The sequence below is a fragment of the Canis lupus genome, chromosome 13, assembly GCF_048164855.1.
Source record: "Canis lupus baileyi chromosome 13, mCanLup2.hap1, whole genome shotgun sequence".
NCBI classification, from domain to species: Eukaryota; Metazoa; Chordata; class Mammalia; order Carnivora; family Canidae; genus Canis; species Canis lupus.
The window spans coordinates 30467590-30484605 of NC_132850.1; the positions used below are offsets into that span (position 1 = coordinate 30467590).

Genomic DNA, 17016 nt, shown 5'->3' on the forward strand with positions numbered 1-17016 from the left:
AATTTTGACTCAGCAATACAAATTATTGCCATATCTTCCTTCATTCTACTAAAAAGCTTAAGCATGTGAAGTACCATAAATTGTACAATATTTACCTTTATGCATGTGGAATTAAAAAAGAAATAGCAGTCATTCCCAACTTCTGCCATTTTCAACTCTCTTGCTGCTAATCCAATGTTTTTTTTTTTAATATAAGAATTGCAGGAATGCAAATAGAAGAACTATCAGTGTGTAAGGGGGAAAAAGAATTTCTTTTCCACAGTCTTTCAGGCTATCAGTAGTATTCCTTTAAAACTGACCTCCTGTTGACAGTATATTACACAATAGATAATTCTTAAAGAAATTTAAATTACAAGATACCTTCTCTAGCTTTGCAGAAATGTTGAAAGTGGTTGCTAGTAAGCACACAAACTCAAACTTCCAGAATTTTCCTCATTGTTACCTAATCCATTGTTTGCTCATCATAAATGACCTCACACGTAACTGTAGGCTAGCCTACCCTAGTAAATTCTGTATAGTATTTCTCTTCCTCAATTCAAGTATATTAACCAAATAGACTAGTAAAAATAAAATATTTTATCTTTTAATGTTCTTTTTTTTTTTATCTTTTAATGTTCCGATTGACTCTGGGTCATAAGCTAGTTCATAATTTCATAGTTAAAAGTATTAAGTATTTCACAAGTTAATAACTGTTTTCTAAACTCTCATTTCTATACATGGTTTGGAAACAAAACTAAAATTTTCTAATAAGTAGATATACTATTTATACTCCCAAGATAATAAGTAAAATTATTTAAATATGTACTCACTGCTATCCATTGAATTGGGGGAAAAAATCATTCAGATTGTGTCATTTTAATAGGTACCCGAAAATAACTGGACTATTTATTCATCTTGTAGCTATATTCCATTCATTTTTCATCCATCATAAAAGGAGGAATAGCTTCTTCCTATAGCAGAAAGATTCCAGAGTGTCTATAAATTTTGAGACTTTGTTGAAGACAAAGTGAAGTACTCTGATTCCCAGAAGAGACATTTCAATCAGTAGTTACTGAAGTCTTTCTTCATCTTAGTATCTTTAATAAAAGAACTAAAACCTAGCAGAAATCAATAAAATTATTCATAGGAGGTGACTTAAGAAGAAGCCATAGATATGACATATTACAGCAGATCAAAATGTATTTTTAAAATGCAATGTACTTTGAATTGGAAATTAAGAAGATAAAGGCATAGGGATTCTCACTTTAGTTAAGTAAAACAGACTAATTGGTATGAACTTTTCAAATACTTTAAGGTAGAAATCCAGGAAATAAAATAAGGAAGTAAAGCTTAGAAAAAGAGTTGTTTGCCTGTAATGGTAAATAAGAGAAAAAAAAAAAAAGAAATAGGCAATATTAAAAGAAAGTGAAGAAGTAGAAAATAAAGATTTGGCTAAACCCTTGGAAATGTTAGCAAAGATATATATTATTTTTTAAAAACTTAATATCTTGCCTTCTGTTTTGTCCTACCTTCTAACTCTAGAACAACAATGTACTCATTTTAAGCACATAGGTTACTGAGAAAAACACCTCTAGGAAATATCTTTAAGTGGTCTTTGCTTTCAGATAAACCCTTTCTCTGCCTGTGAGCTTTTGGCTGCATGGATTATTTCTAAATACTGTTACCAAACACCATTATTACATGATTAGGTGTAACATCATGATTAAAGCCACTGTGAGAATACCTATTTTTACATAGGGGAAAGGATGAAAAAAATGTTTTTACCTTTTGGAGTATGTTGGGAACAATTACATTCCATTAGATGCAGCAAAAACAGGTCAAACCAAAATGGAGATATTTTTTTTTTTTTTTGTCATTGCAAAACACAGTAAATAGATCCTTACATTTTGTCAGTCTTTAGAATGCCTGGAGCCTTAATTTCTTCTTCCTTTTTTTCTTTTTTAAACAAAACTCTATTTTCTTTCCTTCCCTCTCCCTTCTCTTAGTCACGTCTTTCCTGCTGTAAAATTCATTCTAGTCTTTCAGGAAATGCTATCACCATACTCAGGAGGATTTTTTACTCCCTGTAAAGAAGGATGGGAAAGGTGCCTCCACAGCTGGGAGTAGGCCTGAGAATTCTCTAAGTATTTTGTGTTGGCCAAGGTAGACTCACACTGAGTGTTTTTCATCTTTGATTCAAACACATCAGTCAGAGAAGAAAGTCTTCCAATTTGTGATCCAAGTACACCACTTTAAGTACAGGGTCAGTAGTATCTCCTTGCTGGCTCTTCAGGTTTACAAGAATCAGGCAAAGCTGTGGGCTGCTACCCATTAGAATAGGAGCCCCATTTGTAATTGTGAGTTGGACCTGAGGCTCTCCCCTGCCTTGGATTCCCTTGTCTCAGCCAAAGGCTTTGCTCTAGGCACTGATGAAATCAAAGCCCTGGAAATAGAGTGCTTCCTGAGGAATGGTTAGCCTTGCTACTACTGTTCAAACAGCAAGTAGAATGTTTTAAAAGATGATCCCGTCTCAGAAATGACAGAATGTTGGACCTAGAAGATTCTGTGGCAGTTTGGGAAATGACAGTTGATAGTTGTGAGGGTTATTTAATTGTCGTTCCCTTGAGACCCGTGAAACAAGCTGCTTTTTGGGATTCCTCTGGAGGAACAGAAAATCACTGGTGCTTGACTACAAAACGCTAAGTGTCTCGTCCCAGTAGTTCACAGCGCCAGCATCAGGTGTTCTAGTCCCCCGTCCCTCTTTAATATATAAATATATATTTGGACTTTTTGTGCTTTCCTAGGAGAAAAATACAGCAGAACAGAAAGTAAATGAAATGGCAAATCTCTTCTTTCTCCTGTCTGGATCCAGCAATAAAAAAAAAAAACAGCACTTTTTTAAGGGATATTCTTTGGGAGCCCTTTTCTATATAGATGTCTTTTCCAAGGATGAAGTCAGGACAATGCTGGACTCTATGGGAACTTACAGATAAGACAGTTACGGAAATGAGACCTGGGTCTTGTGGAAGCAGGTGAAAATGGCAGTGCTCAGAACTCCCCTGCTGGAGGCTACTAGCCTCAGTGAGAGGGAAAGGCTACTGCCACTAAATATTGCATATTTTATTCATTCATTGGCTCTCTTATCACTTACCCTCCAATATTCGTGGGAGCAAGGAGTCCAACAAAGCTGTTGATGGACTAGCTCTGCAGTTGATCGGACTCCCAACAACTCAAGCCATCTGGACTCTGGGGGAGCTCATAGTTAAGACAAAAGAGATTCCTATGGAAAAAAAAATCGAGATTGAAATCCGGTTTGGGATGGGACTGAGGCTAACTTTTGCACTCAGTAAAGAGCATCAGGAAAACTTCGACCATATTATGCAGCACGATGAGGGGTCATGAGAAGGGTGTTAGTGCGTGTGTGAGGACGGGGTGCCCGGAGTCTCATCTACAGCTCTGCTTGCACCCGGGAAACCCGTTTCCATCAGGCCTTGGGGTGGGGGGTGGAGGGGGGGGGTGTCTCTGAACATTTCTAAACGTCCACAGGAATTTATTACAGAGAACAGGCAATTGACTTTCTCCAGAGTAGTGTGAAACCGCCATCTGAAAGAATTCATTACTTAAAACTTGATATTCTGTGATTTGCAGGATATACAGCATCGGTTTCCCATTGTGGTTAATCAAGCACACACGCACACAACCCAGCAACCGACCTCTGGGTTCAGGGTCATCACACCCCGGACCAAAGCTCGCGAGAGTGCGCACACGCGGTTTGGGGAAGGGGGGGGTGGGCGGGGGCGGTACCTCGGCCCCCGCACTACAACTCCCAGAAGGCGCCGCGGTCAGTCAGTCAGTGAGGGGGCCGCTTCCGCGCATGCGTCCCCGCCCTCCCTGCTTGGCGGCGGGGGGACGCGGTGGCGGGGTGGGGCGGCGCGTCCGGCTGTCGGGGACGCTTTCCTGGCCGGGGCGCCGTGTGGAGGCGCGCTGTGCCTCGAGGCCCGGCTGGCGGAGCCCGCCATGAGGCGCCTGGGTTCCGTGCAGCGGAAAATGCCGTGCGTGTTTGTGACGGAGGTGAAGGAGGAGCCCTCCGGTAAGAGGGAGCAGCAGGTACGGAGGGGCGCGGGCGGCGCCGCGGCTGCGCAGGCGCGTCGGGGCTCGGGGAGCGCCCTGCAGGCGGGGAGGTCCGGGCTCCCCAGCTGCAAGCCGGGGCATCTCCGAGGGAGCTTTTTCTGATAAGACGACTCGCACTCAGCATCGCATGGCAATCGAACACGCACATCTTAACGTTGATAGATATGCCTTTTTTTTTTTTTTTTTTTTTTTACCTACCACCTTTTTTGGGGGAGGAAAACCCCTTCCCTAACTATTCACCTAATCGCCGCAGCCCAAACTTTACTGCTTTCCAAGAGCGTGGAGATTTTAGAAGACTCCTCGCCTTAACGGTTCTAAACAGGGAACCGGTGGCAGTTTGACCAGCTAGCCTAACTGGGTCCCTAAGGTGAGACCTCAGGTGTTGTTACTAGCAGTGGCCTGCTGGCTTCTCACTTTGCCGTCCTGTCCCTGGATGCTCAGGTCTCTCCCACCGGGTGTTTGTCACAGAGGGACCTCAGTAAATCACCTTACTGGTGAATGATTGACCTGTATCAAGGTGATTCTTTCATGTGTAGCAAAGTCTTTGATAGAATCCCTTGATAGGTTTTGGGTGTGGTTTTTTTTTTTTTTTTAAGATTTTATTTATTTATTCATGAGAGAGAGAGAGGCAGAGACACAGGCAGAGGGAGAAGCAGGCTCCATGCAGGGAGCCCGACGTGGGACTCGACCCCTGGTCTCCAGGATCATGCCCTGGGTCCAAGGGCATTAAACCGCTGAGCCACCCAGGCTGCCCATGCTCCCAACTCTTGATGCAAAATTCATCATGTGCATTTGCATCCTGTGCATTCATCATAGGCCTACACACACACACACACACACACACACACACACGCCTCCTTACATCGTTTGCATTGGCGTTCTTGTTTTCTAGACTAAAAGACCTATAAGGTGGAGATTGCCCTGGTATTTCTAGTCCCACTTTCTAGGACCTAATCTGGAGAAATATTTGTTGAATTAAAGAATGAACCTCGGAGTCCTTTCATGCCAATTTTCCATTCACCTTGACACTTTTTACTGTTTTTGTTTTTCTAAGGTTTATTTATTTATTTTAGAGACAGAACATGCAGACATGGTCCAGGCAGAGGGAGAGAGGCCTCAGACTCCTCACTGAGCACAGAAACTGGTCCTCGGGCTCTTTCCCACAACCCATGAGGTCATGGCCTGAGCCAAAACCAAGAGTGGCTCTCTCAACCAACTGAAGAAGGCAGCCAGGTGCCCCTTACCTGGATGGATACTTTTTACTTTACAACATAACATTTCTAGTGCCACTGCTAGTTCTTAATAGTTTACGTGCTGCTTGTGCACTGCCTGGCTATTCTTGCCTACCACCCAGAATGATCATCATCATGTTCTTTCCTGGTCAAAACCCCACAGTTACTACTAACTGTAGCAGTAGTTGCCAAGCTTTTATTTACTTATTTATTTTTAGCCATAACAAACCTAAATATTGACATCCCAAATAGTGATTCACTCTAGCTGTGATTCTCAACTTTGTATGTTGGGCTGGGAGTGGGTAGTTTGTAAAAGCACCTTCCACCAGGAAAAATAAGCACCTGTTTTCCCCCTCTACAGTACAGATTTACTGACAGTATTATTTATAGCATAATATTCAAATCATTAACCATAATTCAAGGCTTCCCACTAATCAGGCCCAGTCTACTCTTGAGGTACCTCTTGGATGCACCATGAGTTGCCTGGGCTCAGTGCAGCAGAAGATATGTGTGTTGGCGACCATTTGCCTATTTAAAGTGAAGTTCTGTCCTGTTTGAACAAAGTCTGCTTCATCCTGTGAACATACTGGGCACAGTCCTGTCTTTATTTTTGCTTATGCTGTGCACTCTGCCTGGATTACTTCCGGAATTTTTAATTTTTTCAAATCAGACTTTCTCTATGAAATCTTTGATCATCTTAATTATCTCAGTGATCTCCTCTGTCTGGAAATTGGAAGACCATTCAGTTTATACTTGCTGTTACTTTTTAAACATGGGTACCTTGTTTATCCAGTCGTAGTTTAAAGTCTTTAATGAGAAGAGGTCCGTGTACCCTTTGGTATCTTATATTGTCTTTTGAGCCTGTTGATAGCAAAGTGGTAGAAAGTTGATTCTTCTAGAAGGAATGTTTGGAGCTCATCAAGAGCTCCATGGGCAGAGTAATCTCCCTAGGATCTTTGATAAATTTGAATGCACACCGACATGAGACCTTCGCTGCTCTACCGCAGGACGCTGCTTTACCACAGGTTAAACATATCCTCTGATACTAATTGCAGAAGTAGGTGTTAAATCCCCAGTCATTATTTTATCTTGAAAATACTGAATCAGTAACCGAATGGTGCTGATTTCCTAAGTCTACCTGACTCAGAAATAGTACTTCCATTTATTAGTCTTAAACCTGTACACACCAGCATTGTGCAGTGCTTTTCACGTTAAGATGTTACTTCAGATAATTTACACTATAAAACAGTAGCCTGAGTCTTTCTCAGAAATAAAAATATATCACAGATAAAAAGTTGGTAGGAATTTTAGAAACCCTCTCTTCCTCCATCGAATGATGGCCTTGGCTTCTCTTCCTGACTGTAGAAAAACCGTAAATTATGCAGTTTACTACTGCTAAAGCTGAATGAGCCCCCATTTGTTTTTCTCCTTACTATTTATTATACTTAACATTGTATTATGCATTTTGTTACTATTGTGTTGCTCATGAACATGAAAGTTCCACCAAAGGCAGGTACTTTTTTCTTACCTGTATATTTCCTAGTCTCAAGGTTAGAAGGCATTTAGCAAGTACTGTGCCAGGTAAATAATTGAACACACTGTGCTCGGGAGACAGTGCTGCATAGCACATGGTTCCTGGTGTCCTCTCATGGTCAGTAAAGAAACGTGAACAATTACAGATCGGTGTGGGAAAACGGGTATTGCTACGATAGCAAAGAAGGGAGGGGGAAACTCATGAGAACTTGACAGAAGAAATATTTTTAGATTTTCTTGAAAGGTAAGCAGGAGATTGTACCTTAGAAACAGTGAAATTAAGAATATTCCAAGTGAGAGTATATGTGAAGGCATAGAGGCTGTTTATCTTAAACCAATTTTCTTTCTCTCTTTTTTAAGCCATTTAAAGTTTTGGCAACTGAAACTCTAAGTCACAAGGCATTAGATGCAGATATATACAGTGCAATTCCAACAGAAAAAGTGGATGGAACATGTTGTTATATTACTACCTACAAAGGTAAAATAAAACTGTACTACAAATATTATTTAATCACTTTATGAACTATATATATCTGAAGTAGGGCATTTACCCTTCATAAACCCTTGGCAACCTAAGTGTAGGAGCAAAATGTAAAATCCCAGTTGTTATATTTATTTATTATATCACTGTATCTTTCTCTTGGGGGAGGAAAGGAAGGTAATTAACATTTACTTACTACTTATTAAGGGCAGGCAGTATGAGAAATGCTTTATACATGTCATCTCTAATTTGCACAGTAAGCCTCCATTTCAGAGATGAGGAAACTGGGCCTCAGAGAACTTAAAGAATTTGTCCAAGACCATATAATTAATGAATGGCTGAACTGGTAACACAACCTATGTTTGATCCTAAAATATGCTTTTATGTCACTGTTTCCAGTACTGACTCCTAGTTTTTATTGCTATTGGCAATATCTCTACTTTATTTCAATTTATGCACTTTAAGAGCTAGAAACTAAAATAGAAATTGTCACTTAAGGAAAAGGAAAAAAATGCATCAAAAAGAGAGAAATAATCTTTGTGATTTCCTTTTACCTCGTAATTCCAGCAAGAGAAACAGAACAGTTAAATAAACGCAAATTAGACATATTCCTGGTATCAGGAAGTCTTTTCTGAAATGCATTTTTTTTCCATTTTGAATTGTGATTAAAATACATGTAACATAATTTACCATCTTACCCATCTTTATGTGTATAGCTCATCGTTGTGCTACGTCACCACCATATATCTCCAGAACTCTTCATCTTGCAAAATTGAAACTCAATACCCATTAAATAAATTACCATTCCCCCTTCTCCAGCCCTTGACAACCACCATTCTATTTTGTCTCTGTGGCTTTGGCTACTATAGGTACCTCCTTTATGTGGAATCCTACAGTATATGTCTTTTTATGACAAGCTTATTTCATTTAGCAGAGTGTCCTCATGTTCATTCCCTTCATTTTGAAGGCGGAGTAACGGTTCATGGTGTGTATATGCCACGTTGTTTGTACACACCACATAACTTTATGTATATGCCACATACTTTCATGTCTATGTGATTCATCCATCAGTGTACACTTGGGCTACTTCTGCCTTTTGGGTCTTGTAAATGATGCTGCCATAAATATGGTGAACAGATATCTCCTTGAGGCCCTGCTTTCAGTTCTTTGGTAGTATATATTCAGAAGTGGAATTGCTGGATCATATAATTCTATTTTTAATTTTTTGAGGAACTGCCATACTGTTTTCCATAGCAGCTGATGATTCCCTGCCTACCAAAAGTGCACAAGGGTTCCAGTTTCCCCACCTCCTCATCAGCATTTCTAATTCTGTTTGACAGTAGCCATTTTAATGGATATGAGTGAATTTTTGTATTTACGAGTAAAAAGAACAGAAGGTCCAGTCAACCAGAAATGACCATATAATTTTAGTCTGGTTCTTCATATTATTTATTGGCACAGTTAATAAGGAATACTGAATGTCTGAACCAAACTATAATCAATTATTTTAAAATCTCATATAGTTGAAGAAACTAAAAGATTTTTCAGGGTTTTATAATTATATTAAGAAACTTAAACATGCATCATTTGTTTGATCATGTATAATAGTGGCAGATAAACATGACTGGATTGCTAAAAAAAAAAAACTTACAGGATCCAAAATGACAGTGCTTGCAAATGCAAATCCAGAGGTGATCACTGGTATAGGATAAACAGTATTAGCACCGGCATTAAACCTACATCGCAGCAAAGGGTTGATGAGGCCAAGTGAAAGCGCCTTTTGTTACCCCATCTTCCCCCTCTTCACTCCTCCCAGCCCCCAAAGTCCTGGCAGGACACACTTTGTCAAATCAGGAATCACTGATGTATGCAGGGAACACCTTGGAAACAGAGTCCAAAATGAAGTCTCAGCTGGGGATTTTTATATTCTGCTGGTCACAGAGACATCTTCCTGCTAAGTAACCAGCCTCAACAGCAGAGCCCTCCAGGAGTCTCACTGAGACCAGGTATAAGACTCACTAGTCTGGCTGTTATCAATAAAGAGTGCAGCACATTGCCCTGAAACTTCATGGATCCATGATAATGGATCATCACTAATAATCACTGTTTCATGCCTTGACCAGGGATCAGAGCCATGCAGAAAAACTCAGGCTAATTCCACATTTTTAGGAACTAACCCTCATAGCACATTTATATTTCAGGAGAAATGTGAATACAGTTATCCAGATAGGTTTCCATTTAGTATAGAGATAGCTTTGGTTTCTCACAAATGCTCATTGCCAATAAAATGTGGCTGTGAATGTCCTTATGAAAAAGTCACATATTTACTTTTTACCTCATCCTCCTCATTCTTTAACCAAAGACTTAAGTCTTACAGCATAAGGTACTGCTGGGTAAGATGTGTCTGTTAGAATTCATATTTATCTTTGTCTTGTAGGGTTGCTGCTTTTAGGGAAGATGACCCTGTTATATATTGAAAACCTTTCTAGCGAAATGTCTTTCAAGATAAGTTTTATTGTTTGCTTCTTAAACTTTCTTTTCCCTTTTATTAGACTTTTTTTTTTTTTTTTTTTTTTTTTTAGGTCAGCCATATCTTTGGGCTCGGCTAGATAGAAAACCTAACAAATTAGCTGAGAAAAGATTTAAAAATTTTCTACATTCAAAACAAAACTCAAAAGGTTAGTGGGTCCTCTTCTTTTTTTTTCAGTTTTTTATGATTTAAATAACCTGCAATTTTTGGCTTCTTAAGTGGTAGTATTTGTATACATCATATCCTTCTTACAGTTTAAGTACTGAGGGGAAAGAAGAAAATTGTAATTGAGTATCTTTGTACATAAATAATATTCTTGAAAAATATTTTGTTTTCCTAACATTTTTATGACTCATAAAAATTGTTGATATTATAAAAACATACACATTACTGGGGCACCTGGGTGGCTTAGTGGTTGAGCATCTGCCTTTGGCTCAGGTTTGATCTCGGGGTCCTGGGATCAAGTCCTGCATCAGACTCCCAGCAGGGAGCCTGGTTCTCTTTCTCTCTGTCTCTCATGAATAAATATAATCTTAAAAAAGTTACATATTACTACATATATACTGTAATGAGCAACATGTTTTGGATATGTTGCCTAAGAGACAAGTAGGTATTTTTATAAATCAGCCATAGAAATATCAAAGGATTATCAGTATTTTTAATTAAACATTAAAATGGCTAAATATTATATAAGCAGATACATTAATCTTTGTATATCCATTCATTCATTAATACATCTTTATAGTACATTAAAAATTCATCATTAATCTGTATATACTGGAACATTGGCTACTTTAGACTTCTGTCCAGTATTTACAGATAGTGGTAGGTTCAAAATTGAAAAATTTTTTTAAAAAGTATTTGACAGAGTAAGTGAACACAAGCAGGGGAGTGGCAGGCAGAGAGAGAGGGAGAAGCATGTTCCCCACCAAGCAGAGACCTTGATGTGGGGCTTGATCCCAGGTTCCCAGGATCATGACCTGAGCTAAAGGCAGATGCTTAACCTACTGAGCCACCCAGGCGCCCCTAAAATTGAAAATCTAAAGTGTTAGTACTCTGAGAAGTGCAGTCACATCATGGTGATAATGGAGAATAATTATATAATACCTGATATTCTGGGTATTATATAATACCTTATATTATGATATCATGTTCCCACTTTTAATTTGTTCATTCTTATATTTTTTTTAAATATCACTATATATAAAATTATTTAACTCTTTTAGAATTTTTTTGGAATGTTGAGGAAGACTTCAAACCTGTTCCAGAGTGCTGGATACCAGCGAAGGAAATAGAACAATTAAACGGGAATCCAATGCCTGATGAAAACGGACACATTCCTGGTATCATGAAAACTTTTCTAAAATGCATAAGTAGTTTTTCTGGGAATGGGAACATTTTTGAAAAGTGCTGAGTAGAAAGATACCTCAGATTAAAGTTCAGTTCAGCCAGCATGTCAAGTACCCATAACATGCAGAGTACTCTTAGGCTCTAATAATAAAGAAGTGAAGATTAGAATCCTACCTCCGTGATCTTTCAGACACTAGGGGAAATCCACCAATATTAGTATGATTTAAGAACTAAAAGGAAAGTACACACAGGCAAGATATAGTCAGAGAAAAGAGGAATAATTCTAGTCAGCTTCTGGTAGAGGAAGCTCTAAGGGGAGAGGACATCTGTACTGAAGCTTAAGAACCAGAAACTTAGCTGGCAAGGAAGAGGGAAGGTTAGCTTAGGCAAATTCCCACAAAGAGGAGAGATATGGAGTCATGGGAATTTTATGTGACTTCTCTGGCTGGAATGTTTAGGGCGTATGACTTTGGAGGACATTATGAAAGGTGAGGCTCTAGATGTGGAATGGGCTTAGGTCTTAAAGGGTTTATTCCACTGAAAGGAGTTTGAAATTCATCCTGAAGATGATTATTAAGCAGGTGTGCAGCAGAACTAAATTTAAATTTTTGAAGCAGGATTATGATAAAAGTGGGGTGGGTTTCCCTAGAGACTAATGGACCAGGAAAGAAGTTATTACAGTTCTCTGAGTGAGTATTGAAGGCCAAAGATCACAGTGGTATATGTGTCCTAGTTTTTGTTTGTTTGATAAAAGAATCATCCACATGTGGGAGACTATTCTGGAATAGGAGTTAGGAGAGGAATAGCAATAACATTCAGTACACGTGGAATTAATACATCGTTTAGCAAATACTGCAGTAATACAATAAATTGTAGAACACTTACTGCATAGATCTATTGTCCCTGAAACTGGAGAGATAGTAGAGAGAAGACTTAAGGAAAAAAAAAGTTTTAATGCTGTGTTTTAGAATGGTGTTCAATTCTTATTGAAAAGGTGAATTTTCTAGTAAAGGAATGCTGAGTGCTCTGTAGTGAACCATGAAGAGGTTAATTCCTCAACAGAATAAAAAATAACCTTACGGTTAAAAAAAATGATTATGATTTAAAAAGTAGTTAAACTTAAAACACTTCCACTGATTTAAATAAATGATATGTGTGTGATAAACATCCAGAAAACATGGAAAATTTATAACAAAAATTGCTTCAAGTCACAATCCAGTGAAAACAACGTGATTACAGTTTTTTCTTCACATGATAGGTTGGGTACCAGTGGAAAAAAACAACAAACAGTATTGCTGGCATTCCTCAGTAGTTAATTATGAATTTGAAATTGCCCTGGTACTGAAGCATCATCCTGATGATCCTGGTCTTTTGGAAATTAGTGCAGTGCCTCTCTCAGATCTCCTAGAACAAACACTAGAGCTTATAGGAACAAATATTAATGGAAACCCATATGGTGAGTAAAGCCTTTTTCCCATTCAATTAACAGTAACTGTCATTTATAAAGAGAACTTTGTGCCTTCAACTTAAAACACATTCAGTAAAGAAATGACTAGTTTGAGTTAACAAGCCTTCTAGAATTATAGCCATTTCTATTTATGTCCATGGTGAAATTTATGCATGACTCTAACCATTTTATTAACCCAAAAAGTTGATTTTAGCTTCCCATTCTCCCCTGTAATAACATAGAACTATGTATGAAACTCAAGTGTAACTTTTTTTTTGCTTTTTAAAATTTAGGTGAAATGAGGTGAATGAGAATCATGTGTTTTTCATGGCTAGGTAATTAGTTTAGCATTAATAAGCCACTAAGTAAATTAAAGAATTGCCCATGAATAGCATATCGAGTATCAAAATCTGTACTATGATGAGTTGAGTTCAAGTCCAGAGGGCACTGTGGAGTACATTGTTGACAGGGGGCTGAAGACAGACCCAAGGATATTAAAGCTGGAATAACAAAATCCAACATAGAGATTAGCAGCAGATTGATAGGCAGGTAGAAGGAGGTTAAGATAGTAATTATATGTGTTATCTGAGCTACAGATTGGCTGTTTGCCAAACACTGTATGATATTTGAACTTGGCTAATGGTACAGAGCAGGGGTTGGCAGACTTTCTCTGTACAAGTCCAGTAAGTATTTAGGTTTTGTAGGCCATTCCTCTGAAATAGGCCATAAACAGTACCTAAGAGAATGGGTATAGCTGCATTCCATTGAAACTACAAAAACAGGCATCTGGTTGGATTTGGCCCATGGGTCATAGTTTGCTGACCCTTGATATTTATAGATTATATGAAGGTAAAATTTAGACTTAATGGGATAAGGTGGCACTTCTGAATGAGGTCTCTCGTATTTCTCTCTTCTAGCAATCCAACTAAACTTTTTGATAAACTTATTGCTAAATGTTTTAAAAGGCTTTTTTTATTTGAAGAAGTAAATTTTCTCAATTCTTTTTGAAACTTTGTATGGCTAACGGAAATTTTTACCATTCAGGGTTAGGAAGCAAGAAGCATCCATTACATCTTCTTATACCACATGGGGCATTTCAGATAAGAAATCTACCCACCTTGAAGCACAATGATCTATTATCCTGGTTTGAAGGTTGCAGAGAGGGTAAAATTGAAGGAATAGTATGGCATTGCAATGACGGCTGTTTAATCAAGGTAATGGCAGAAAATAGTTGGCGGAATTATGTCGTTTTATTTAATTTCCTCATCTCAGAGACCACCATTCTTTATATGATAAAGAAGTGTTTCCCAGGATGTTTTCATTCTCTGGGGCATTGGTTTTCCTAGATGTGCTTCAGAAATAAAGTGATGAAAACATCTGGAAAAATTGCATATTACAGACTCCCTTCTTGGAAATTTATGTTGCACTTGAATGCTGAGATAATCTATACCAACTTGGTTTAACTCAGCATTTTCCAAAGTTACTTGATTATAGAATTTGAGGTAAAGTGCCAAGGTAACAGCTAATATTTACAGAATGAATTTTTATACTTTGTGCCCTTTTTGTCTCTTGGACTTGTCTACTTAATTTCTCACAGGTTTCTGAAATTGATAATGTTTGGAACTGGACCTAGTCCTATCAACCCTGATTCCCAACAATTCAAAAAACTCAGATGGTTTTTAACCCCTCTCTCCATTACTTTATACATAAAATTCTTTAAGATTCTGATCTATTGAATCTGTACTTCTCCCCAACCATTTGGCAGTTTTCATTTTAATTGAAGCTGAGAGATTCATACTTGATTTAGTTTATCACCCTCTTTAAGTGTTATCTTTCAGTCTTATCCTTGTCTGTCCATTCTCCACAGTAAGTGAAAATGTTACTTTGTTGCATAAAACAGCTTCCTGACATTCAGGATCTGACCCATGCTTCACTTTCTGCCAAATATACACACACTATTGTATATGCTCTAACCACACTTAAGTAATTGCAATCAAAGCAAAAAGCACCATTCTATCACATGATACTTAGAATGCCTCCCCACCCATGTTTTTCAATTGGCTAGCTTCGTACTCAGCAACAGACTCCATTCATTACATTCTTATGGAGCCCCTAATTATGATCCTGGCATGTTTCCAGGTACTGGAAATACAGAGTCAACAAAAACAATGTCTGCCTTCATGAAGCTTACATTCTAATGGGGAAGATAGACAATAACAAGTAAACATGTAATATGTCAGAAGGAGAACAGCTATGAAAAAAAAAAGGGTAAGAAAAGGTAGAGCCTTGAATAGTGCTTGGCAGATGGTAGGCATTCAAAATAATTATTTGTAAGTGAATGAAAATAATAAAGTCTGAGGCTAATACCCTTTTTTGCTCTTTTCAGGTTCATCGCCATCATCTTGGTTTATGCTGGCCAATTCCAGATACTTACATGAATTCAAAACCAGTTGTTATCAACATGAATCTGAACAAGTATGACCATGCCTTTGATACTAAATGTTTGTTTAATCTTTTTTCAAAAATAGATAATCAGAAATTTGGTAGACTCAAAGATATAATACTTGATGTATAAACTAGAAATCCAGTTAAAAATCAGCTTTATTATATTGGAATCTTGAATATTCTGCTATATGTGGAAGGTAAAAACATCTCAGAATTCTGTGTTGAAGAGAGCAATATGTCGTCTAGCATTTGAAGAAACGAATTTCCCAGTTGCAAATTTTATTCAGAATTTTATTCAGAACTAGCAAATGAATTTTAACCACAAGACTTAAAAAATGTAATGGTAAGCTCCCCTGCCTGGTACAAAGTTAAAGACTGCAACTAAACCAACAATTCTGGATCATTAATACTTAACATATGGCTATAACCTCATAACATGTTTATATACATGTAAATATATATAAAACTAGATTCTTAACACACATATAAATAAGTATGTATAAAACCCCAATTTTAAATGTTAAAATTAAAATCACCCTATACTCTTTAAAAAACTTAAACATGAATATATACAGAAATTCATCATAGCTCATTTGATAGTCATAACTTACTCTAAAAGTCTTAAAAATATACTTTTCTAGTATGTTTAAAATTTTATATAATTTTATTTACTAAGACTTCAATTTAATAAAGGTACAGGTATGAAGAAAGAAATCATGTAGGTCAGAGACCTGCTTGATTTCCAGATGGAGTTTTAACTTATAAAGTTAATAAATAGTTCAATAAAACTGTAGTTATAGGTAGTCCTTAATAAATGGGGAGATTAGGAGGACTTTCTCCTTCATCTTCAAACTGTTCAGAAGCAGCAATAGGACTAGTTAATTCAACTCCACATTGTTCAGAAAGTTTTCTTAACTTCTCTTCTAAGAGAATATTCTTTTTCACTTCTTCTTTATAATTATACTTCAGATCTTCAATTTCTTCAAAAAATGAAGGATCAAAGTTTTCCAGTTCTTTTTTCAGCTTTTTTATTTCCTCCTAATAGAAACATGATATTTTTGAAAGGTATGTAGGAATATAATACATTCTTTAGATTTAAATTAAAGAAACTTAAATATAAACATAAAATCCAAAGTAACCTGAATAATCAGATATATGCTATACAGGCAGAAGTATTTTCTTAGAATTCTATTAATAAGGTTTCACTGTACAGCATAAGTAACTTGTTAGCTGGCAAATCAAATTATCTATTCTGTAAATTATGCCCTAGTTTTTGACTAAAACTTATTTCTTAAATTAGTGTGTGTGCATGTGGGGGGGGTGTAAACTAGTGGTGGCAACATTTAAGCTTTCTCTAAAAGTATATTAGATACTCTCATTGGGGCAATCAGAAAGACTTGGCTGTTCACAACACAAGTTATTTTGGTTAAGAGTCTTTGGTTTAGGCTTCATTTATATTTTCTTTACAAATACCTATTTTTTTTTAATGAATAACATTTAACTTATAAATATATTTAGAATTTGGGAAACTCTGGGACCTCTACCTGACTAAGAGAAATGTGTAAAGAGAGAATATGAACTTCAGAATAGCTAGTGATCACTAGTTAATTCTTTAGTTTATGCTGTTTTGTTCTGTTTATAGATTCTTTAAGAGATAAAGCATGGCAAATATTTTTCTTTAATAAAAAAGGAGCTCTTCCTGAAAAGAATTTCAAAAGGAAATAAAAGACACTGTTCCCAATGTGGCCCAAAACTTAAGAGTAAAATAATGAGCTATGCTTGTGAGAATTAAAAAATAAATTTCTCTTTAATCCTATTTGTTTTATCTCAGTTTTTTTGTAGCTCTCGTTTAGTATTTTTAACACAGGTGACTATAATGAACTCTGCA

The 17016-nt window shown here is 37.2% G+C and overlaps 3 protein-coding genes across 23 annotated transcripts in view; 1 reads left to right on the plus strand and 2 right to left on the minus strand.

Moving 5' to 3' along the window:
* Positions 1-3951, minus strand: part of C13H12orf50 (chromosome 13 C12orf50 homolog) — a 42218-nt gene extending 38267 nt beyond the window's left edge. For 2 of the 14 annotated variants that reach the window (XR_012005767.1, XM_072773001.1), the window contains exon 1: positions 96-268. Coding sequence is in view for 7 of the 14 variants with exons in the window: in XM_072773001.1 (XP_072629102.1) it covers positions 96-149 (54 nt within the window). In the remaining 7 variants the exon portion in view is untranslated. Of the gene's footprint in view, positions 1-95; positions 283-360; positions 470-809; positions 951-1508; positions 1645-1764; positions 2730-3130; positions 3260-3599; positions 3736-3783 lie in introns of those variants that run through there. The other 12 variants (XM_072773005.1, XM_072773004.1, XM_072773006.1 and 9 more) reach the window with 12 other exon arrangements.
* Positions 3868-17016, plus strand: part of RLIG1 (RNA 5'-phosphate and 3'-OH ligase 1) — a 75219-nt gene continuing 62070 nt past the window's right edge. For 3 of the 6 annotated variants that reach the window (XR_012005769.1, XM_072773013.1, XM_072773014.1), the window contains exons 1-7: positions 3869-4086; positions 7236-7353; positions 9939-10034; positions 11113-11229; positions 12495-12692; positions 13728-13897; positions 15070-15158. Coding sequence is in view for 5 of the 6 variants with exons in the window: in XM_072773013.1 (XP_072629114.1) it covers positions 3997-4086; positions 7236-7353; positions 9939-10034; positions 11113-11229; positions 12495-12692; positions 13728-13897; positions 15070-15158 (878 nt within the window). In the remaining variant the exon portion in view is untranslated. Of the gene's footprint in view, positions 4087-7235; positions 7354-9938; positions 10035-11112; positions 11230-12494; positions 12693-13727; positions 13898-15069; positions 16945-17016 lie in introns of those variants that run through there. The other 3 variants (XM_072773011.1, XM_072773012.1, XM_072773015.1) reach the window with 3 other exon arrangements.
* The window catches only part of CEP290 (centrosomal protein 290), an 87016-nt gene continuing 85398 nt past the window's right edge, over positions 15399-17016 (minus strand). For all 3 annotated transcript variants that reach the window (XM_072772989.1, XM_072772988.1, XM_072772990.1), the window contains one exon: positions 15399-16166. In XM_072772989.1, the coding sequence (XP_072629090.1) occupies positions 15936-16166 (231 nt within the window). In that variant the 3' untranslated portion in view covers positions 15399-15935. The remainder of the gene's footprint in view (positions 16167-17016) is intronic.